We start from the raw sequence: 24087 nt of genomic DNA, 5'->3' as shown, positions 1-24087 counted from the left end.
GTAGTTGTAAAAGATATTTGATACGTATTATCACTTGTACTGCACATTTTTACGTATTAAACACTGCAAAAATCACCGACAGATTAATATAAAGATATTGGTCAGGAGAGAGTAACCATTTCTTAAACGACAAAACCCGGAGTCTCGTGAGCGTGTAATGGTATTTGCAGGGGGTTGAAGTTGAAATTATATTTTTAGACACCCGTTTCCATCATTGAAGGTCACTAATTCAAGGTATTTAGATATTGCAGTAATATTTTTTGACATCGTAGCAGGTAAACTTGCGTAACTACAGTAAATTCAAATTTCAAAAAAAAGACATTTATATATTGATGGCTTCATATTATATGCAGGTGGTCATCGTTATCCAAGTCTTCTTTGTCTTTCCCCACACATAAAGTCCAAATTATTGAAGAACTATACATGAAAATTTCCCACGCTTCAAGGATTACAACTGTGGACTGTGTATGTTAACGTCATCATTAGTTTAAAATGGGCGTACGAGTCATATTATGGGTTGTTGGGAAATGATTCCTTGTTAAGCATGTGGACAGCATGCTACCTTTTCCAGTGACAGACCCATTTGCAGTACCCCTGGATTTTTCCAGTCCTTATTAACCCTTATTTACATGATATTTGTGGTTTAAAATTCCTAGCTCAAAGGGGATCCACTTTAAATGGTGTTTTTCCAGTCTCTGTTAACCATGGATAATGAGGACCTCCTGTGCGCGCGCACACATATATTTTAATTTTACACTCCCCTGATTTAAAAAACCCAAAAATTTCTGCCTTTCTGTGCATTACTTGTTGCGGTTATTAAATAAACTCTTGCTGTATTAATGCTAAAATAAATTTACAGGCTTCCACCACGAATCATTTTCTTATAGGCCATTTTATTTTCTAAAATTATGATTTCTATTTTGTGGAATAATTATTATTTGTAGGTACTTATGTCATATGTACACACAAATGACATTTCTTGCCTTTCTATGTTGTTGTTGTTCTTCTTCTATGGCTCTCCAGGTCCGTATTCGGTCCACGGCCTCCTCAATTCTCCTCTTCAATTCGGTCCTCTGTTAGGTACGTCTGTACGAGGCTTTGATCGAGGTTTCGAAACATCTTCCTTTTTACGGTGCAAGGTTGTTAGCCTTGTGACCAACCCCCAACCTGGAGGACCAGAGTACCTGTCTTAGTCTGACCTCTCCCCCTCGACCAATCTGGCTACGGAGGCCCTACCAATAGCTATGCTACCTCCAGCATAGCTCTTAGGGTCACTGAGGTACTCAAGCCCCACCACCACGACAAGGCGCAGGTACCATTAAGTGAGGTTACAACTTCATAAAATAGAATATGAACATATTGACTCCGAGGAATATCAAATTCTGCAAACATTTATATTTAAGGAATGCAGGGATAAGAATGTAGATGTTTTCCTCTGTGGCTGTGGTTATGTTGCAGAAACTGTCACAATGGCTGATACTGTCTTTCTTGGTTTACGTGCTGCAAAGTAAAATGTCGGGTACCAGTATATTGATTTGGGTTACTGTTGTAACCTTGATCGTGACACACCTAGATTTCCGATGCAGAAATTTTGGGGGGAAAAGGTCTGTTATTTTAATGATGTGTGATTTATTGATTATGACATTTTGAGCAACCTAATTAAAATTTTGAGGTTAGGTGTCCTTTTATTTGTTTTATTCATTGCCTTATCTCTTACATTTCTCAATGCAGTGTTGGTTTTGAAGAAGTAGGTCAATTTAAGCAGGCTTAAAGATAAAGAATATAAAAGTGTCATTGGTGAGTGGTGACAGATTATGCGTAATTTCGGGAAAAAACACTTGCTTCAAGAGCATAACCTTGTTAAATTTTTAAGAAGTGTTATAGAAGAAAAAGTTGCTTGCTACCACATCACAGAACTGAATGTCTTTTCATTTCGTTACCGGAAAGCGTAGTTAATTTCAAAACAGCCGGCTTTGGCATTTTAAATCGTATGATCTCGTGCAGTACAAACAAATTCTTGTAGCTTTCCAAACGAAATACTTCAATGTGATCTTTAAAATTTCTTTTGAGTTATAAATCAACTGAACTAAACTTCGCTGAAACATTGTATTACTTTCGAATAATTTACCGTCTTATGGTGTTAGTTATTCCTTAAAATTTTTTCTCTACCTTTATGGCAGTAAATTCTTTTGAAAGAAATTTCATCAACAGTGGCACAGTTCTGTAACTCTGAAGACAACAATTAAAGTAACATTGTTATATCTATGGTCTTTTCAAGATGTTGACCAATTCTGCTGAATAAAGTAAGAAAAATTTAAAGTTAATTAAAGAATTTTATTAAGTACGCAGGTTCTTAATTTGTATTGCTGTTGTTTCTAGTTCTACCAACATTCGTACAAGTTCATCCTCGGTATTCCGAACAGATTGAAGTTTTTGATTGAATGTTCATTCTTACGGACTCTTTTATCTTTTGTAAACATTAGAACAAGACTGTTGTTGATTATTGCATTGTATTTCATTGTGTGTGGAAGGTCCTCAGCTGGGTGCTAAACACCATTTTTATAAGGTGTATGTAATGTATAGTGTTGTTTTATATAAGGAAAAATTTGTTTTTGTTTTTTTAAGAAAATGTCAAATACTGTATAAGTAGATACTATTATATATACATATATATATAATTACAGAGATATGGAAAAGAGAACTATCCAGCCTCGTGAGAATGCAGCTGAGCGAAAGATAAAGCTAATCAAGGAACCAACATATTTTTAAAATTTTTATCCCTAACCTTCCTTTTAGAAACATAGCCATTATTTCTTTCTTTCTGTAGAAAGTCTCCCTTCCTGGCATCTCCTCATGTGTACTAAGTGTTCCGTAAACAGCATTGAAAATGCCTGGATGTTAAAAAACAGCTGACGTTACATTAGTATATTTCTAATGTGACTTCATTATCTAGAAATAGGTTGATAATGTCTTGTATAGTAGCCAAATCTTGGTTTCCAATCTTTGTTGTAAGTAAAGGAGCGTCCATTTACAGAAAAAATCATAGAGAATAATTTTGTTTATGATTTGTGATCAGTGACAATGCTATCTGGAGAATTCAGCTGCGTTATCAGCTAACTGCTTACAGATAAGAATATTAACATATGAAGCAGATATGTAACTGAGAGCAATAGCTGTGGGTTTTTTCCATGTCCAGTACACAGCATTCAGCATGGTGTGCATTGGTGGTTAGCGGGATTCACGACCCATCAGTAAATGGGTTCGACCTGGACCGCTACATTTAACAATTGTTGGGATGCCACGGAGAAACCGGGGAAGCCCCTGGAGGAAAACGCCGTATTGCCTAGACCACGGCCTTGCCCAACACAAGTTATAAATTCGGGCACCGTCGGAAATCGAACCCGATACCCCAGGATTACAAGGCCAGCGTTCTGACCGCTAGACCACCTGTGTATAGTATTCCCTTTATTTGAATGTTTAAAGACCAAAATATGTCTGTATTGAATACAGATTTTGGTTTTAGGTTGCATAGTTCCATTCCAGGTATTTTTCCTGGTGAAGTGGTGAAAATTATTCTTGCAATGGGAAAAACCATCTCAAACAAGGACTTTGTATTTTTTTATGCATGGTTAAGGGGTTAATTAGCATGAGACACTTGAGAATTTTTTTTGAATTGTTTTGTAAAGTTAACATATTTGACGTGATTTGAGAGCTGAGTTACAGATACAGTATTTTGAACATGTGCCACCAGACAGCACTTTATTTATTTATTTGTTTTCAATCTTAAGTAACCAACGATGTTCAATGCTAAATGTCGTCGTCATAACCATACTGGAGTGTCATGTGATGTTACGCTGCAGTCAAAATTCCGTTATTATGTGTACAGTCCGTAACAAAACCACAAAATGTTTATCCAACATGTTGGTCTGTACACTTCATGAAGTCCCAAGCTAGAAAAGGTGCAGCAGTCTGAGACGTTAATCTTGTAAAGTAAATTCAGAGGCATTAACAACTGCCACGGTGGTCTAGCGGTTAGAACGCTGGCCTTGTAATCCTGGGGTCTCGGGTTCGATTCCCGGCGGTGCCCGAATTTTTAACTTGTGTTGGGCAAGGCCGTGGTCTAGGCAACACGGAGTTTTCCTCCGGCGGCTTCCCCGGTTTCTCCGTGGCGTCCCAACAATTCAATCTTATTTGCATTTATATTCATTTCAGCCTTGCTGTCATCAGCTTAAGGCAGCTTGGACCTGACATCCAAGTTACACTCATAGCACATTCATCTGCATACGTGTAGCATTGTCACTGATTCTCCGATCTCTGACCTGCAGTGATACCCAAAATGTTCCTGTCTTCCCAGGTGTGAAATATCTCGATTGTTTCAGCATAGTTTGTGTCGTCTGCTCTGGCAGTGTACGGCAATAGCATTTATCACCGTGGGCTCTACCTGTCCATCACGAATCACAGTAGGTATGCACATATTAATGAGATTTCACTTCTGTTCATTACGATACGATGATTTTGTAAATGAAGATGGTGACTAACAAACATCACTTACATTATAACTTGGGGCCTGAACTGCAGTGGGAGCCAAATGAATTTAAAAAAATATATGATTTTGTATTGGGCTGTAGCACAGTGTAGTCTGGTAGAAGTTTACCTATGTTTCAGAGGTCCTTGCTGCCACCATCATCAGGGCGTTGAGTAAGGACCTCTGAAACGGTAAATTACCGGATTACACGGCGCAACAACCCAGAAGACGGCCATCTCCGGACTCTTCCGTGAAAACCTCAAATCCTACAAAGTGTGGTAGAAGTTTCAGATAAGGAAAATTGCACTTTTAAACTCGTGAATCGTCTGTCATATTTTGTTGAAATTTTGAGTAGGATACGATGAGCCACAGAACCGTACTATATGTACTTTAAAAATGTTATGGTTGCAAGATATTAGAGGAATAATGCGTTATGTACGCACTCTCATCATAAATATCGAACATATTCCCCACTTCTGTACAGATAGCTTAGTACCTTCGTGTATTCAGCAATGTTACAGTATTTTTAAGCCTACTAAATGAAGGGAATACTTGTAAATTAATTTATATATATATATATATAAAACGCGTGGAGAAACCATAAAAATGAAGTTAGGAATTTTAGCAGTTTTGATTTCGGAGTTATGTTCAATAGCAAAGTTAAAAAAGCCACCGTTAGCACGTTCGCGTTAAATTCTTTGTGGAGCGGTCTGTCTTTATTTCATTAAGACTCCAATTGTTTGGCTGCCCAAGAACTTAGTTCTCTAAATAAATTTTTAAGCTCTCCAATTATCACTGCCGCTGTACGTAAAATCAAGCATAATTTTCTAAATCAAAAGTTAAGATAAATACACGGTTAACGAGCTTTAAGCGCAGTCTGGCAAAACTTCAAGGTCATCTGTAAATAATGTTACAGCGGGAGGAATGGGTAAACAGGATCTGTAAATTGACGTAAATTGTGAAGTAAACAAAGGACTTGATTTTATATTATGTCTTTCAGTCCTGTGCGACGTGCGCTACAAATACGTTAAACCTAATTTAAAAATGCTCTTTCCGCTGTAGGTCACGTTGGGTAAGCAACAGTGGAGGTTTTTCCTAGACCCATGTAACGTGCAGGCCCGGAGCGTACGCCCTGATCAGCAAGGCCCCCATATAGACTAAGAAGTCCAGAAGAATGAGACAGCTTTTGTAAGTAGCCAGGTTTTTTTGTGTTGTGTTCTGCGATTGGATAAAAGTCAGATGAAATTACGTAAATGCAGTACCAAGAATGCCTTTTTTTTAATGGGCCAGATATTTTTTATCATAAGAACATGTCTGTCCGTCCGTATCTCCTATCAAATGTACGGAATATTTCAGAACCGAATTGAAGTACCTGTGATCCTTTGAAAAAGTATTTGGCCACGTTTAAGGCGTACGTCGTGACGCGTGCTTGTAATGATGCATAATTTGAAAGTCGTGTCTGTCCATCCGCATATTTTATGTCCGAAACAGTTCGACGGATTTAATTGAAATGTGCTATTGATCTCGGGCGATTCCACTTCTGTCCGTATTGGGTCCAGTTAACCGGTAGGCTGCCCTGTTTTGAAGCTAAAATAGAACGTTTTAACTTCTGTAAACAAGGATTTACCAGGTCGAAATCATAAAGCCTACTTTTATATTCCTCGGACTTCCAGTCGTACAAATCTTACGTTGTTAATGTCTTATTTAGATAATGTAAATTATAACCCAGATGTACTTTGTAGGCCTAATTAAAGTTTACAGGGTGAAAATAGGTCAGTCGGTTAAGAAGTTTATAAGCAGTTTCTTCGCTTAAAGCTCCTCGCCGATTTAAACAAGTCCCTTATTTTAAACAGAAATTAAAAGGAATTACTGAATATAACACTTGCCTCTTCACTGCCTATACAGTCTGCTCAAAAGTTTGTGACTGTACTGAGGTTATGAGAATTAAATTCTGTTGGCACAGGTAAAAAAGTACGTACCTAGTTCCGAACGAGGCCGCTTGGTGGACGCACTTATGAAAGAGGATCTATATATCCACCGCTTGCTGCTTTCGTACCCGGTTATTTAGAAACTGATCTAGAAATGTGTTTTTTTTATGGAACCCCAAAACTTCAATCCTAGTTCACTTCAAATGTTTTGAAGATATGTGTCTTCTGGGTTGTTGCGCCGTATAGTATGTCAGATGTTTACCAACGTTGGTAAACATCTGCCGTACTACACCGCGCAACAACCCAGAAGACAGAAATCTAAATACTTACTGCTGTGAAAACCTCGAATCTCACATTCAAATGTTTTGTTTAGAAATGAATTCTCTGATATTACGTGGTTTCAATGCGTAATGCTCATGGTTGTGAAACTGTTCCCGGGTTTAATAACATTTTATAGTAAAATGTGGAGAAGTGAAGACATTGAGGTTAGAACCGTGTGGCAAAATATTTAGCTTGTTAGAGAATGATAAATTTTACTAATATTTCCAATTAAAATAAGCAAATATCTCAACAAAATTAGATAATAATGGGAAAATTAAATTAATAATAAATAACTACAAGTCGTGGGGGTGGGGGGAGGGGGAGTACAACTGTAGTTTTAGAAGAGTCAGGCCTGTTATATTGTAGAAGAATAATGTTGGTAGAAATAGATGTGAAACGAAATTTTGTTTTAGGTAACACTTTCAATAAAAACGGTCATCGAGTCTTAGTCACCTCTGTACCTGACACGTCTTCATGCTGAATAAACAATCTCGGACGGCCTACAAAGAATAACCCACCAACCCAATGTTGACTGTTGGATTAGCGTCTGTCAACAGAGCTGGAGGCAGAGTCGACTTCTGATGTGTGACTGAACAATTAGCGTGTCCGTATTCTGCTGATAAGCTGTAGGAGCTTAGAGTGTTTAGAAACAGCATCAGCAGACGAAATGCGTTGTTGCGAAGTCATGTCTGTTCCTTGCGTATTGTTAAGAAATCGCGTTCAATGGAAACCAACGTTCCACAATGGCACGTTTGGCAACACTGTGTGTTCCATGTTTCTTGCATTTACCCCTCCACCCTCCCTCTAAAACACTACAATGCTGTTAAAACCAGTGTATCTCGAAATGTCATAAAGGACCTTGGACGTTAATGACTCAACGACGGGCCTTTGTGAAGATGCTAATGAAAGTGGCAGCAATCAACTTTGAAGTCAAAACTTGTATCACGGAGTTTGGAGTTATTTTATAGTAACGTAGTGTCACTTATGCCAAACACTGCCTGCATTGATATTTGATTTTTCGGTTACGTACGAACGCTCTTCAACTGTTTAAGTTGGTAGACAGTTGATGGATTTTAGATGAATTGCAAGGAAGTGGTTGCCTGGAGGGACCGAGGAAAGCCAATAAGACTTCAGCCAGGATAATAGGTTTCCAGGCGGAGATTCGAACCCTGTACTTCCACGTTTCTTAGCGATCTCTTCTGTTTCGTTCCTGGACTCATTTCGAGCATCCGAGCAAAATCTTTTGCGTTTCTGCGTAGGATGTAGACACTGAAAATGGTGGAAACTTTGAAAGGCGTTGCATTCGATTTTCCTTGTTTAGGGACAATGAGCAAGGCCACTGTAAGCGCATATATTTGCTTACCTGCAAGATGGTAGTCCTTGTTTGGACGCCTGATGTCATCTTTATTATCAACAAAGTGGAGGTTATTGAAAGGGTCATAAGGTTGTCCAAAACCACATTTGTCTAACAGCGTATGAGGCTCCATAAAAAAATCAGAGGACTTCAAAAGACGTTGAATTTTTAATGCGGGACAGAATTTGGAGGGGAATTATGGATTCAATCCGCTACCCACCTGAAATGTCAGAGACGACACGTAATATTAAAGTTTGTTTTTATTCACGGTTGTGTCGCTGGTGTCTCACCACGGAGACCAGAGATCGCTGCCATGGTAGCCGGGGGTTTGTGATGGACAGTGGCACTGGGACAGGTTTTACACGCTGATGTGGCGCGAGATTTTATAGAAAATTTCATGTTTGGTTTGTAACACCGTGTAGCTTGGTAGAAGTTTACCGACGTTTCGGAGGTCCCTGCTGCCTCCATCATCAGGGCGATGATGGACTCGACATTGAGGCAGTAATCACCTCTGAAACGTAGGCAAAGTCCTACGAGACGACACGGTTCAGAATCCCTGAAGGCACTTTTCCTCGACCACTGTCAGAGGCGAGGTTCACAGCGAACAACTTCCAGTTGTGATTCACAGGGAGAGTACGTCACGTACGCCATTGTTCTTAACCTTTTCCTTTCAATAGTTGAGATGGCACGTGTGTGCGCTCATATAAACATTGCTGTATTCACGTTCGAGCTAAATAAACTGGGGCTTAGGACCTCACATTATGATGTCTGAAATAATATTTTTGTGGGATTTGAGGTTTCCACGAGCCTATGTCCTAGGATGTAGTACCATAGTCTAAGAGGAAACGAGTGACGTTTGAATAGGATCTTACTGTCGTCATCTTCCGGGATTACCCTACATAGTGCATCATGTAAGACAGTCTTCTTCAAAATGTATTTGTATTAATTTCTATTCTTTAAAGGACCATAATTTTTTTTATAAGAAAATACATTAACAAAGTATTTGGGCATAAATGACGAGACTGACAAATAAGATTAGATTAGTTTAGATTGACACCCAGGCGTCAGCATATGAGGGGCTGGAACTTGCTATGGGGGCACAAAATTTTGAAGCATTGTATTGGAATGCCGAAAATCAGGGGTGGCGCCTGAGGATAGCAAAGTATGCAATTGCCTACGGGGTCCATGGTTGAAGGGGCCCTAAAAATAATTTTATTCTGGGGGTGCCCAGTTCGAAACTGCTTGATTACCGTCTGTTTTGACTGAGACGTTAGGCGCTCTGCCTTATTATCTTAGGAAATGGGTCATTGCGGTCTCTTTCCAAATTCTTAATTATTTAACGTCTGAGGTCAATATCCCATAGGCCTATTTTAGACGCTACAGAAGTGATTTTTAATAAGCATGCACTGGACTCACAGAAAGTATACACTGTACAGATTCACAGAAGTATATTTTCTTTGTTCTTATCAGTTATCGGTATGAAACCCATTTCGAAAGACATTCCTGATTATTGCTGGTAGTATTGATTAAGATTAGGTCAGGATAAATGTAACTTATATCACAATTATCCAATGGATTTTTTCACGTCGTGTCTGATTCCACGTACACCATTCTACACCAGCCGGAAGCAGAAAAGAAGGGGGGGGGGGGAGATGGCGGCTGTAAGGGAACGAATGGCTGCAAGCATTTGGAATAAACACAACAAGAGAGGTAGACGTGCCGAGCTGGTCTGCACTGCCGGTGAGTGTTTCACTATCTTCACTTATCGCGTAACGCATCAATCACGATACGATCTGTTCCAGCATTACTTGTGAGTCGTTACACTAATCTAATCGATGAAGAATTTCTTTCAAGTTGGTTTCCGAAACGTAAAAGTAATCTTATATGCTGTGCGTTGTGTTTGTGCTCAACAATCGACAAGAAGTTCACTTCTAAATTGTCAGCAACATCGCAGTAGTGCAGGATTGTGACAGTTTGTAAGATAACAGACTAAATTTGATACTCCCTTAAGTTCACCTTACAAACAACTTTTCGTGTGGACCACTAATATCTATATCTGTAGTAGTATCGGAGGTTACGCGTTCCGACGAACAGACAAAACCACCCATTTTATATATTTCTTGCAATGAACGCACAAAAATATAATCAGTGCTTAATTACGAAATGCAACAAAATCATGTAATGTAGTGCTGTGACTCGTACTGCTCTCTTAGGTGTGTGTAACGCATTTGGATTCTGGTGTTCACTGTTCCAACTTAGTTCACGTCAAGCCGACAGCCTTTTGTTTTCAAGTAAATTTTCATCTTTGCAGTAAAATCTGTTGAAATAATATTTTTATTTTTGTGCTGTTGTCTGTCGCTTAGTTGTAATTGCATTTAGCCGGTGACATATGACATCATGTGTCTACGTGACGTAGGTCATGACGTTCGAATGTTTTTCCTTGCGCAGCAGCACAGTCGTCCAGAAACAGACATGGCGGATAAGAAGGAGTGGGATCAGAGTCAGCTAAGGAAATACGACATTCAGTTAGACGAAATACCAAGATTGAGTGTGAAGGATCCCAAGGTTGATGAATTTATCGCAGATAATGTAAGTATACTTGTGAAAGGGGCTATCAGGTGATGTCACTTTGGGCTGCAGTGTTTACTACTTGTTGACTTGGTTACTAACAAGACACATGTTGCTATCAAAAAGTGGTAGTGCTTTAATTGTAATTGCTGGCATGAAGTAATAATTTTGTGTTTTCTTTTAAATATCCTAGAAGCCCGTAATCATAACAGATACCAGACTTGTGGCATCAGCGGAGAGATGGGACCTGGATTATTTGGAACAGAATATGGGAAATGGAGACTTTTCTGTTTTCCTTTCACGGAATCATAAGTTTAAATACTTTGATGACAAGAAAATTTTACCAACATCAGGAGATTCCAGACTGGATTTCACACCACCAACAAGAAGGGTAGATATGAAGTTACCAGAGTTTACACGTAAACTTCGCCAGTGGAGGAGAGGAGAAGAGAGGTAAGTGACACAGTATTGCCCCCAGTATTTGTCTTTTGGTAATATTTCTTGAAAATTATTGAAGTCCATGGTTATCTTTACAACTTGTGTGTACAATAAGTAGATAAGCAGTCCAGAACAGTTTATCCAAAGTGAAATGTCTACCAGATCTGTTAGAACATTGCTTTGTGACATTGTATTAATATCTTATTCTGTTCTGGTCTTGACATTAGGCCAATAAATTACACGTTTCAATCACAACATTTGACCGCCTAGCAGTTTCTTTAATGATCATCCAAGTCTTCATCTTCCAGTGGGTTGGTAGTCCAGAACTTATTTTGGGTGTGTAACATTTTTCATCTTTCTGACTTAATCTGACTAATCAGCTTTGTTGCATTGATGAAGGTAGGTAGGAAGGAAATGGTTAGGAATGTGTGGAACTTCGTCTCCATGCCCATTGTGTCTTTGTGAATTTTTGGCACAGGGGCAACATTTTTACCTTTTGATTTCTTTTTTACACATTTCTCTTTGGAGTGATGAAATGGTGATGTAATTTTCTATTTTCTTATAGAATGTACCTGCAACAAGCATTGAATAATACTGTGGGACCAGCAATTGTACAAGATTTTTTGAACTTCCGATGGGAGTGGATTAATTCGAAACAGAAGATGCACTCGTGGGGACCTTTAACATCAAATTTACTTCTCATTGCTATGGAAGGTTTGTAAAGCTGAATGTTGATTGCCAGTTTTAAAATGTCTTGATTTTGGAGGTATTATTTGACATTTATAAGAACAATTTATTCTATCTTAATTATTATTATATATTTTTTTACCAGTTTGTGTGCAGTGAAATATGTGTCGTTCAACTCATCCTCTTTTTCTGTGGTCGTGTTCAAGTTGTTATACTATTATTTTTCTGGAAATTTAAACAAAACTGTCTAATTGAAAGTAAAGACTCGGCAAAATTAAAAGCATCACAGTCTCTCAAAGTAAACATTGGTACTCGTGGGTTATCGGGACACAAAACGGGAGAGTCGAATATCTGGATTCATATTTAGCTGAGTTCATGTGGCGGCGTTCAAATGATAACGGCGATATTTTTAAAATGATTCTAATAACAAATAGAACTAAATAAACTGCTTTGTGTTTATTTCATGATCTACGCCAGGGGTTCTTAAATTGTAAGGCGTGCATACTCCCTTAGGTTAGGTTAGGTGAATGTGTGTGTGTGGATAAATGACATATACTTGAAAGTTATTATATTTTATTTGGATATGCATGAGATGTTAATTGTTGTTCAAACTTGTCGCTGAAGGCCAAAATAGATTTTATAGATTTTAGAATTGTTTTAAAAATATCGCCGTTATCATTTGTACGCCGCCACATGAACTCAGCTAAATATGAATCCAGAATCTTCCTCACTGTTAGGTAAATCCCAAATTTTTAAACGTGGTACCGAACAGCAATATGAGCCAGGATAGCTCAGTCAGTATAGTGACTAGCTACGGGCTGGACGACCGGGGTTCGATCCCCGACGGGGGCAGAGGATTTTTCCTCTAGCCTCTGCGTCCAGACCGGCTCTGGGGCCCACCCAGCCTCCTCTAAAATGGGTACCGGGGTCCTTTCCCGGGGGTAAAGCCGGCCGGGGCGTGATGCTGACCACTCACCCCCATCTAGTGCCGAGGTCAAGGAAGGGAGGAGCTATACCTCCTCTCACCCCAAACGCCTACATGGCGTAGAGTGGGACAAACTTTACTTTACCGAACAGCAATAAATAACTGAACTAACAGATAACAACCGAGTATACGGGTATACTGATACGCGTGCGCAGTTTTCCGTCCAGTCCAAGTCCAGATATTCGACTCTCCCGTTTTGTGTCCCGATAACCGACAAGTGCCGAAAATACATTTTGATACTTGTTTACGTGATCTAGGCAATGTGACTCCCTGTCATTATGACGAGCAGCAGAACTTCTTTGCGGAAGTAAGAGGGTTCAAGCGGTGTATTCTGTTCCCTCCGGAACAGTTCGAATGCTTTTATCCGCATCCCGTGTACCACCCACATGATCGACAGAGTCAGGTCAGTGAGTGTTTCGGAATTTTTTGTTTGTAGATTGCAGTACGCACCATTCAGCTCTGAAATGTAATGTATCCATTTATTTTCTCTTTGTCTAAGTAAAAGATTACGCTTGATTGGATTTTGGGGTCAGTTTTGTATGATGGTTGGCAGGTGGACTTTGAAAGGCCAGATTACACAAGATTTCCCAAGTTCAGAGAAGCACGAGGACAAGAGGCCATTGTGGGACCCGGCGATGTCCTGTACATTCCAATATATTGGTGGCATCACATCGAGTCAATAATGAGAGGAGGTTACACGATATCAGTTAACTTTTGGTATAAGGTAATAATTAATTTGGTGTAGAAAGTGCTTCAGTCCGTTGACCCTGAATGTTAGTCAATGATATTGAGGGATGTGCAGGGTCCGGCAGGGGAACCTGATGGTTTTTGAAATGATAAAAAACAAAAATTTATTTTTTTGCTTATAGAGAAATAGATGCCATTTATGATCCGATAAAAAACAAATTTAGAAAGTTAATTGTTGAATTTAAAAATGACGTCCTCCAAATGATGACTATTTCTGCGAACACATTCTTGCAGTCTGTTAGTGAAGTTCTGCATTGCACGCTGAACCATATCTCGTGGAATCGCCTGAACTTTCTGACGAACTGCATCTTTTAATTCCTGGGTAGTGCGTGGTTTGTTTATGAAAACCTTTCCTTTGAGGTAACCCCATAGAAAATAATCACACGGCAAAAGGTCAGGTGAACGAGGCGGCCGCGGTATGTCTCCGCGGTGAGAAATGAGGTGCTCGGGAAACATTAGTCTTAGAACCTCCATAGAAGCCCTTGACGTATGGGCAGTCGCCCCATCTTGTTGGAACCAAATTCGTCTGGGGTTAATGCGATGTATGCAAAGTTCTGGCAAGAGGAAGTCACGCAACATGACAATGTAACGTTCAGAATTAACAGTAACCACATGTCCATTTTCTTCAAAAAAATACGTACCAATTATGCCACTGAAATGGCATCATGTGTCGAGTAAGACCCCACCTTCCGTGTGAAGCCTGACTCCGTCTGCCTGCAGTTTTAACCAATCCGAAAACATCAGATTCCTCTGCCGGACCCTGGAGTAGTTAATGACAGTTCTTAGTCTGACCTCTCCCCCTCGACCAATCTGGCTTGAATAATTTAATTTGAGTCTGCATGCCATCTTTTGAGGTTTAGGCTTACAGTCTTTTCTGTCTCATTTATTTCTGTGTTGGTGATCTATTCTGATTAATATCCAGTGTTTGATCAAGATTTACAGACGAATTAAGTTTAAAAAAACTTACACAGAACCTGAAAGTTCAAATGATACATAAAATAAGAATAGGATGTCTTTCTTCGTAATGATAACCAATCTGTAAAACGTCTGTACTGATACGTGAGTCTTGCGTCCTGGGAATCTAGTGGAGCGTGACTGGTGATTATTTGGAACTTAATTTTCAGGCCGGACCGACTGGTCAGATTGTATATCCGCTGAAAGACCACCAGAAGGTAGCCATCATGCGAAATGTGGAGAAGATGTTGGTGGAGGCTTTGCAGGACCCACACGAAGTCGGTCCGCTTCTGAGGGCATTGGTGCTGGGACGCTATACAGACTGAACTAGGAATGAAATGAAGGTAGTGTACCATACGATCTTTTGCATAATTACGCTGTTATTAAGCCCTGTTTCAGTTGTCCAGAGGCACTTGGATAAAGTTTATATATAAATATATGTATGTAGTTTTAATTATTTGCAGTTGAATTTCCAGCCAATTACTTCTTAAATGTGTTTGAAATAGATATTTTTGTACAATTCTGTGTGAAAGCTTTGGCATGTTTCCCCATCACAAATTGTTAGCACGTCATTCGTCAGGTTGCGTAAAGTAGCGACCACTTGTAGCGTAATGCAGCTGAGAGCAAGGAACTGGTTTGGTGAAGAACTGTTTACTAAGGTATTTTGCAGTCACGTTGAGAGTGATCCAATTTTACGGATAGTATTTAATGTTGGTAATTTAAAGAAGACACTTTTTAAACAAATCCTTAGTAAGCAATTAAAATGTAATCAGATATGTTACAGCAGTTATGTTTGTTGTGGTTTTATGCAGACATTTTAATTCATAATAATTGAATTGTTGAGTACAAGAAGGGAATATTTCCAATTTTCCTTACTTTGGAAACTAACCAACTCCGTGGTAGAAGAACCCGCAGGTTCAAAACCAACAACACCAAAGCGGTAGCCATTTTTAGCATGTACACAGTATCATTGATGTACCCCAAAAAGAAAAATCAATTGGAGTATGGTTAGATGCTCTTTAGAAACTTGCAATTTAAGATGTCCGTCACTTCTCGTGGAAATCATCGGGTCCCTCTCCTTCAGAAGTCGGCATGAGGAATTCCTTTAGTTCGGACACCATTGTAACATCTGTGAATATAGTGCTTCGGGGAGAATGATTTGGAAACTCAAGTGGTATGAATTTTAACTTGATAATACAGGGTGTCCATAAAAAAACCTTTACAACTTCAAGACTTGATAAAAAATTAATGAGTCAAGATAACTGCTGAAATATGTTTAGTTTTCATTCCTCTGCCTTTTTATTCATGAGCAATGTTAGTATAAAATGGTATAATTTTACTTTGCCAAGTGTTGAAGGCCCAATGTCAGTGATATCAAACATTGAAATTATCTTCTTTCACTCAAAAAAAATGTAGCTTACCTGTAGGAATGGAATGGCCATTTTTCTTTAATATTAGAAATAATTGGAATTTTTCTCTTTTTCTACTGAGCAATTCAGTTGATAATTTAGATAACTGCGAGGTGAGTGTAGTTATGCATGTGTGTTATTTTACCAAAGAAAATCTTGTAAGAATTCTCTCACATAGATGACGAGGGAAAAAGTCGTACATGGACCGGTGATGTAGAGAGAGAAACAAGAGTATGTAATTGATGTAAAGTTAAAGTATTTCTGGGTGAGGATGCTACTGTTCTGCAGTTGATACGTTGTTCTTACAAGATGCAAGACAAACTTGTAAAATATGGTTGAGATCTTAGGTTCTCATGATGATGAGTATAAGCATGGCTGTTTTCTGGGTTGTTGTACTGCGTAGTCTGGATGAAGGTGGCCGACGTTACAGAGGTGCTGACTGCTTCTGTCATCAAGGCAATGATCATCCAGATCAGTGGTCCTAAACCCCCATTTGGGGGACTGCCGGAACACGTCACTGAAGCCAAACTACCCCAGGCCGGGAGGTGGTACGGTTGGAGGATGGTAAAAGCGGTGAAGTCCAAAAAAACCAAAACAAAATTAAAGAACCCCCGATTAATCAAAAAGTTATATTTAATAAAAATTATATAAACATAGAGATAAAGAGAACAAAAAGACACTTTTCAGTCAAGCCTCCCAGGGCTCAGTCTCTGGTTGGATATACGACTAGACACGTCAAACCAGACCCCCAAAACAGACCTGCCTTCAGCCTTCCTGCTTGAGTCGTTCACTCCCGACGGACACACACACAGACTGCCCTGCCCTGCTGTCGCATCAGGGCCTTTGAAGCCAGAGGCTCCAAAGAACGTTGAGAGGGGAGATAGGTCACTTCGAGCCATGAGGCATGGCTCAGTCCCCAATCATTTTGTGCCTACGGGCACATTTGAGAGTTTATGAGATCGTAGCGGGCACCAGCCAATTAACAAAGCCAAATTTTCTTTTCTCTGGACAAATAAGATATGGACACCAAATAATACACAAAACAACACGACGTTTAATGATACAAGAAACCATGCAATCAAAAATACGTAGTTTCATAAGTACAATTAATATTACTCAAGTGGGAAGTTAGTGTGATGTTTGGCGCTGCATTTCATCAGCCAGTTTTTCAAAGTTGGGAGTGTAGGATGATGTTGCTGCTCGCAAACAATCATCAAGATGGGCGTCAGTAAGTCTTGATTTGTGCTTTGATTTTATAATGTCCATGGTTGAACGGTCTTCATTATTCAGTATAACCTCTTTCCGTAACAACGCGGGCACCATGGCGCCAGTGGGCACCGCGTTAGGGAGCACTGATCCAGATGATGGAGGCAGAAAGCACCTATGAAATATTGGTTAACTTTTACCAGACTACACAGTGCAACACCTCAGGAAGACGGCCATCTTCTTCTGGTATGGTTGTCATTTCAAGTTCCAAGTTTCACTATCTTGTTTGAATTCAGTATACAACAAACATGTTGATGTTTTCTGAAGTATGTCATGCACAGATGATCCTCATCATAGTTGTACTGTGTATTATAGAAACATGCATTTGAGTCAGGTGGTGAGTAGAAATCCTAGTCGTATGTATATGAAGGTATTTAAATAAGTATGTGAGTTGTGCTTGTATATGATAAAAGTATATCAGATATACCAGTTTCAGTACAAGAAAGTCATAATATATTATTTGAAGGTGGCAAGTTTTATCAGAAAAATGAAAAAGAAAACCTTGTAATTGATAAAAGACTGAATGTTTTAACTACACCCCAATTCTTATCCTATTTTAAAATTCAGTATAATCCAAAATAGTACATCTCTGGTTCTGAAAGGTAGCATGGCCTATACTCTTTTTTTCCCAGCAATAGAAATTTCATTGTACGATGAATTTTTGAAAAATGATTTTTATCAATTACTTTGTGCCTTTGTTGAATATGTAAATTATTCAAAGAAATGCATAATTTCCTGTCCCTCGTAAGTAAATGATTAACCATGCAGATATTTTCTGTGAGCATTGGTAATTAGTCATTATGTGGATAGAAAAGGAGATAATATATAGCATTTCAGATGCTGCTTGTCCCTGTCAGGGTATCTGTAATAGCGTAATTTTCCTCCCAGCCTCTGAAATATGCAGTGTGCAATGAACTACTCCTATGACAGTACTAAACCATTGACCACAAACCTTCAGAATTACACTCAGAATAATAAAGAGAAAGCACAAATGATTAGAATATAATTTATTCCAGACAGTGCTGAGAATACAATTAAATCCTCAACTTTTATTGTACAAAATTTAAATTCCCATGTACTTTGCTGATGGGAGGGTTTAATTCAAAAAAAGTAAATTCAATTTGTTTTTCTGTAACATCTACTATTGTAAGACAGGCATAAGCAATCAAAGTTAGGAAATTATGCATACAAACAAAACTGTTTACGCTTTAAAAAACACTTTGTGCCAAACGTATTTCAACCTCATGAGGTCGTCATCAGTGGCAAAACATTAATTCAGTCCATTAATCTGTCTATTAAATCATACAATTTATAAATCAGTGTAATGTTATAAAGGACTGTGCATAGAAACAATGTCATATTTTATAAAACCACACTGAACCTTCCTTTTTTAAAATTTTTAATAACAGTCTGTCAATTAATGTAGAAAATTGAGTTACCAAATGCAGCAATCCCTCACCACATATGGGAGTTGGTAAAACTGCAGTAGGAAAGACCAAAGCCTTTTGGAGAATCGAGAGTTAGGGGAACAGCAGCCACTGTTAACAGTCATCAAAGCCTAGGTAAGTTGGCTGTTTGTGCGCTAAATACTAAGCACATTAGACATAAAACATATAAAAAGTGCTACTAAGAAAAATAAACACTGCAGTGATAATCTGGAAATTAGAAAACTAGTTTGTATGCCATTTTAGCCCTGCTGCAAGTAAATATGGATTTGTAAGATTTGAGGTTTTCACAGCGGTGAGTACGAAGATTTCTGTCTTCTGGGTTGTTGCGCTGTGTAGTTTGGTCGATGTTAAGCAACGTTTCAGAGGTCATACTGCCTCCGTCATCGATTCATTGCTCTGATGAGGGAGGTAGTATGACCTCGGCAAAGTTGGTTAACATCGACCAGACTACACAACGCAACAACCCAGAAGACAGAAATCTTCAAATATGGATTTTATGGCGTGGGAGTACCAATTTTTTTCTGTGTACGCAGGTTAGAACAATTAATACATAAAAGCAAATACCGTGGTTCCAGAAACTGGATGCAGATGTAAAACTACGAATGCTTGAAATCAGTAATAATGTATGGATGGAAAGGGATTGCTGTAATTAAATTGCTAATACATAATTTAGAACTGAAAGTTATAAGCCCAGATATAATTTGGCTGTTCTTATGTGATCTGAGTTTGAAAGACAAATTTTTTTATATAATTTGCTGGTATCCACTCACCCGTTAATATTCCCAATGGATGTGACTGGAAGTGACTGACTTTCAATATACAGGCTCTCGTTCAGTATGTGCAGTTTATATTAGCATATATATTCTTTCGTGATGTGTATAGTTTTGTTTCATATGTCTTGTTTGTTGGAGCATGTTAAAAATAAAATGTGGACTATTATACATAAGTGTTTCATATAACTTTCCCATTTTGTTTCCTGATAAACCATAAGAGAAAAAAACTTTTATGATGGTGTTTTTTAACATAGTTGGCGTCTTTTGTCAAAAATCTGTCAGACAGCAGTCTTGTGGTTTTTTAATGCGAGGTGGTGGATTGCCGTCTTTCTACTGAAAAATGTGCATATAATCTTTTACTAAAAATCAGGACTTCGTTTGTATCAGGATGTATTTTCCTTTGACGTTGTTTCTGTTTTGCCGACATGTTGAAACATATAGGTATAGAGTAATGATCTCACCAACCATTGCAATTTTGTGAGCCTGTTCAAAGTATGGCTCTTTGAAAATGTTCTGTTGAATTACAACATTATTTTCAAAAACAGCATCCTGTCAGCAGAGTGCAAAATTTGCCTTGAAAACTGTTGTCGTCCCCACATCTGCAGTGCAGTTAGTAGCTAGTTCAGGAAATTTTCTTGGTTATAGAATTATAAATACTGTACTTGGAATTGAAAATGAACTCAAGATATTTTGGTATATTTTAATCTTTAATCCTGCTGTTATTAAATTGCCTGTCATTTAAAAACTGACATAATACAATTTTGTGCAGTTACTCACCAATTAATCGGTTATTGGTCGTGCCAGTGGCTTGAGTCATATTTTAACCAGATGTAATATTTGACCATAATAAACAATGGTACGAAGAACTTCGCTAATATAGTAACGATCTCTGTTAAACTTGCGTGTTGCCAGACCTGCTGTCTGTAGTGCATACACCTAAATGGCACATGTAAATGAAATTGAGTACTGTCATAGGAGTGGATTTCCCCAGTCTTCTTGTTTGTTTGTTTGTTTGTTTGTTTATGTGATATAAGTTATGCTTGGTGAGATTTCAGGTTTTTACAGCAGCAAGTATGAAGATGGCTGTCTTCTTAGTTGTTGAGCCTCGTACTCTGGCATATGAGTTTACTGATGTTTCAGAGGTGCTTGGTACCTCTGACATGTCAGTAAACTTCTACCAGACTACGTTATGGAGCATTCCAGAAAATAGCCATCTTATATTAGGGTAGTTTTGCATCTGTGAACTTGACTTCAGTATTAAATTACCATGAAAAGGATTTACCAGACAGTAGCATATGCATGGCAGCTGGATCACATGTAAGTTGCATTGCATGGATGTTAAATGTTAAGTTCTGTAAGCAGATTATTATATTTAAAGTTGGATTTTAAATATTTTTTATTCCAGTCACTTTATCTTACTTTTGTCCAGGGGCATGGCAGCCTAGGAGCTGCTGGGACTAAGCCTAAGTTTTTTAGATATCAAGAAATGTATATTTGGTGTTGCAATGGCGGACAGTGAAGAGCTGGTAGTAATCGTGGAAAAATGCCGTGTGGCTGAATGAGGGTCATTTGTAAGTAGCCCATTTTTGGCGCGTTTTACTTTACATGCCCATCTCAGGTGGAATAGTACCTTTATATAGAGAAAAGTAGATAAAGGAAATACCTTGGGCTACCCTGTCTACCGCAACTGGTTGTAGCCTCTGAGAGCACTTTTCACCAGCTGCTGCTGATTCCCATCATGTAGCCTCTCTTCGATTCAAGCCCGAATGTTTCTTACGTCTGAAGTAAAATATTAGGGTGCACTGATGAGAGGAAAGTGTGTTGTCAAAATTATTATGGGAGAACAAAAGCGATGAAAATCACGTCGGAAGAAGGGGATCACAGTTCACTGCTTCGTCTGTGGAGTTTGATATTTCTGCCGGCAGTACGATTAACAAAAGAATATGGAATAAAATTTAAGCAGACTAAAATAAAGACAGGAAATGTACACATAGTGTAACATTTGTCATGTTTACCAAAATACGGCCTTTGTAAATGTCCATTATGTGGGTGGGCTGTCCAGGGGAGTAAACATGATAATTGAGTAGCCAGTAATTTTGTTGAGAAAAATTTGGACGTTATTGTTTTAGAAATGTTTGGAGATCTTCATGTCTGATTTTAACCACCAATGAAGTATGTTCACATATTTTAGTAAAACTTCTCATGATACTCTATGAAAATTTATTCAGCTGTTCTTGAAATGTCGTATACAGACAGACGTATGGCAAAGGTAAAAGGAGTATTTTGTTTATATATCACATATCTTTACAGCTTTGTCTTTTGTTTATCGCCTTGATGGTAAGATTTTCTAAAATATAATCACTAAGTATTCCAAACATTTCTGCAAATCATGCCACAGTGCAAAGTAATCAAACGACATGGATCAATTAGGTGGTTACTGTAGCTAAGCTATTTTTTAAATATTGGTAATTGTAAAGTTTTTAAGATGTAATACCTATTGGCTAAGTAGCTTTATCAGTAAATTGACAGTCGGACTGCTGGGTTTCGATTTCTGTGAGGGATTTCCAGGATATTCCCTTTTATCGCCACGTCCAAAATGTTTCCTGCCGTAATGACAAAGCCCTGAAGCTGACCTCTGACCACCATTTAGTGCAGATGTTAGGAATGTGCATTGTCTTACGTTCTGCTTCCCATGGTATGGTGCTTTGACCATGTAATGTGTAATAGTGCGGGGAAATGCAGGTTTCACATCCATATTTGCCAACTTCAAATTCTGGAGTGTTCACGAATGTAATGTTTAATTATTATGTTACCATAAACACATTTTAAAGTGAGTTTATTTTATAATGGTATTTGTAGTTGAATAATTCTTAGAATGAGTTGTAGCATGAACTTAACAGATAAATAATCATTAATGTCGGTGGAATACTGAAGTGTAAATATTTTAATAATGCCAGTTGTCGTTCTGGCTAAGGGTCATTGGAAACTTGGTACTGTTAACCACCATCAACCCTGGTCTTATCGTACGTAACTACTTTTGTATATGATACTTTGTAGTGAGAGACATATCACAGTATTTACTTGTTTTGTACATAATGGCCAACGAAGGTCGAAACATTAATTGTTCCTACTTGTCATTTGCTGTGTGGTGTGATAATTGTAGTAATTAATATAATTATTGTTTTTTTTTAATTTATGAACTACGATTGGCCATGTGTTTTACATCATGTTCTGTATGTTTTGCAAAATTTTATTTTGATAAGATTTTCTTCTTAGATTATATTAAGATTATAGCTACATCTCTAAAAGTTTGGGTTTTGAATCCATTGTGTATATTTGTTTGTATCAAGGATACATAGTGTACATAAAGGATTTGAAGTACATATGCTTCAGAATGTAACTATGTACATGGATTATTTTGTATAAGATTTATTTGAAATTCCTGCTGGTTCCTTAAATAAAGACATTATTTGTAACATAAATGCCAAGTTATCTTCCTTGAATATTTTTTACTTCCTGTGCTATATGTATTGTTCTGTTCATTCCAGTTTCCTCAGTTCAAATGATAAAAGTGCTACAGGCATGTGTCTGGCATTCTCTCTCCGACACTTCCACCTCTTAGAACTATACCCAATGGCGTCAGTCCCATATTTTTAAATGGAAGGCTATCAAATTGCATTCACTTGAAATTCAATTTTGCATTTCCGCTCAGTCAACATTGTTTAGTTAGTAAGTTGATCTGGAAGCTGCAGGTTGAGGAAACAGGTTTTTGAATAGTTCACATTTATTTGTGGATGAAAAATTAATACAGAATTTTAGTCAGAAAACCTGAAGGAAAGGGACCACTTGGGAGACCTGGGCATAGATGAGAGAGCGACATTACAGTGATTATTGATTTTAAGCTAATAACAAGAATACTGCTAAGACTCTGACATGCAACATGCTGAAGGCGATATTTAAATACTTTCAGCCATGTTTTTTATTTTACAAACTTTTCAATTACTTGTCTTCTGTTTTAATTAGTTTGTAGTGTAGTGCTGTTGAATGGATGTTTGTATTTTCTGGTATAATTGAGTTTGGTTTTTTTGGTTGTTTCTTTAGTCTCAGTCAGCTTAGGTTTGGTGATGACAGGTGGTTATGATGGACTGTGGGCTACAAGAGCCATGTTGCCCACTTACTGTGCTAGCTCAACTTGACGAGAGGGTGTACAGTCTGAACAGCACAGATGAGACTAAACGACATGGAACATCTCAGCCTACCACATGTGTCTGACTGGAAGGAAGTTTGGGATGTTCAGCAGTCAGAGTGTGAGGATATGATTATCATCCTGTAGAACGAGATACTTGGCTTGTAATGGAGGCCTTCGACCCACACAGAAGTGTAGAGACCGAGTCTGGCAGCAATCGGAAAGAATCGAGGCCGAGTCCGGCAGAAACAGGGTGAGGCATTCGCCGAGGTTGGCATGCATCTCTTGGTGAGAGTTTTGAAAATTTTTTCGAAAAATCAAAAAACGCTGGAAATTGTCTGAAAAGCGCACAAAACCAATAAATTTTTAAATTTTTGAAAAAAATTTTGAAAGTAGAATTCTTCAAAAAATTTTGGTTTTGTGCGATTTTGGACAATTTCCAGCGTTTTTTGATTTTTCGAAAATTTTCTAAAAATTTCAAAATTTCTTTCAAACTTC

At 38.2% G+C, this 24087-nt stretch overlaps 1 protein-coding gene across 5 annotated transcripts; it reads left to right on the top strand.

Annotated features, from left to right (window-relative positions):
- Window positions 1-9764: 9764 nt before the first annotated feature.
- LOC110830997 (hypoxia-inducible factor 1-alpha inhibitor) lies at window positions 9765-22885 on the top strand. Of its 5 annotated transcripts, XM_087343683.1 has the most exons (8): window positions 9765-9868; window positions 10577-10717; window positions 10890-11149; window positions 11700-11848; window positions 13064-13209; window positions 13360-13530; window positions 14678-14851; window positions 20833-22885. In XM_087343683.1, the coding sequence occupies exons 2-7, from the start codon at window positions 10601-10603 to the stop codon at window positions 14831-14833; spliced, it is 999 nt and encodes a 332-aa protein (XP_087199809.1). In that variant the 5' UTR covers window positions 9765-9868; window positions 10577-10600; the 3' UTR covers window positions 14834-14851; window positions 20833-22885. The 5 variants fall into 5 exon arrangements, with proteins under 5 accessions (XP_087199809.1, XP_021922177.1, XP_021922179.1 ...); XM_022066485.2 differs by having other exon boundaries at window positions 14678-22885; XM_022066487.2 differs by having other exon boundaries at window positions 9786-9868; window positions 10580-10717; window positions 14678-22885.
- Window positions 22886-24087: the final 1202 nt, after the last annotated feature.

Source organism: Zootermopsis nevadensis, unplaced genomic scaffold (assembly GCF_977971745.1).
Source record: "Zootermopsis nevadensis isolate Lab colony 2312 unplaced genomic scaffold, Znev_1.0 Znev_ptg000006l, whole genome shotgun sequence".
NCBI lineage: Eukaryota > Metazoa > Arthropoda > Insecta > Blattodea > Termopsidae > Zootermopsis > Zootermopsis nevadensis.
Note: the sequence above shows the minus strand (reverse complement) of the source record. Positions and strands in the feature narration are given on the sequence as shown.

Excerpts from the sequence above, each read along its gene's own strand:
- LOC110830997 (XM_087343683.1), top strand. The coding sequence starts at position 10,601 with ATGGCGGATAAGAAGGAGTGGGATCAGAGTCAGCTAAGGAAATACGAC. Across the intron at positions 11,150-11,699 it reads TGGAGGAGAGGAGAAGAGAG|AATGTACCTGCAACAAGCAT; the intron begins GTAAGTGACACA and ends ATTTTCTTATAG. Across the intron at positions 11,849-13,063 it reads ACTTCTCATTGCTATGGAAG|GCAATGTGACTCCCTGTCAT; the intron begins GTTTGTAAAGCT and ends TACGTGATCTAG.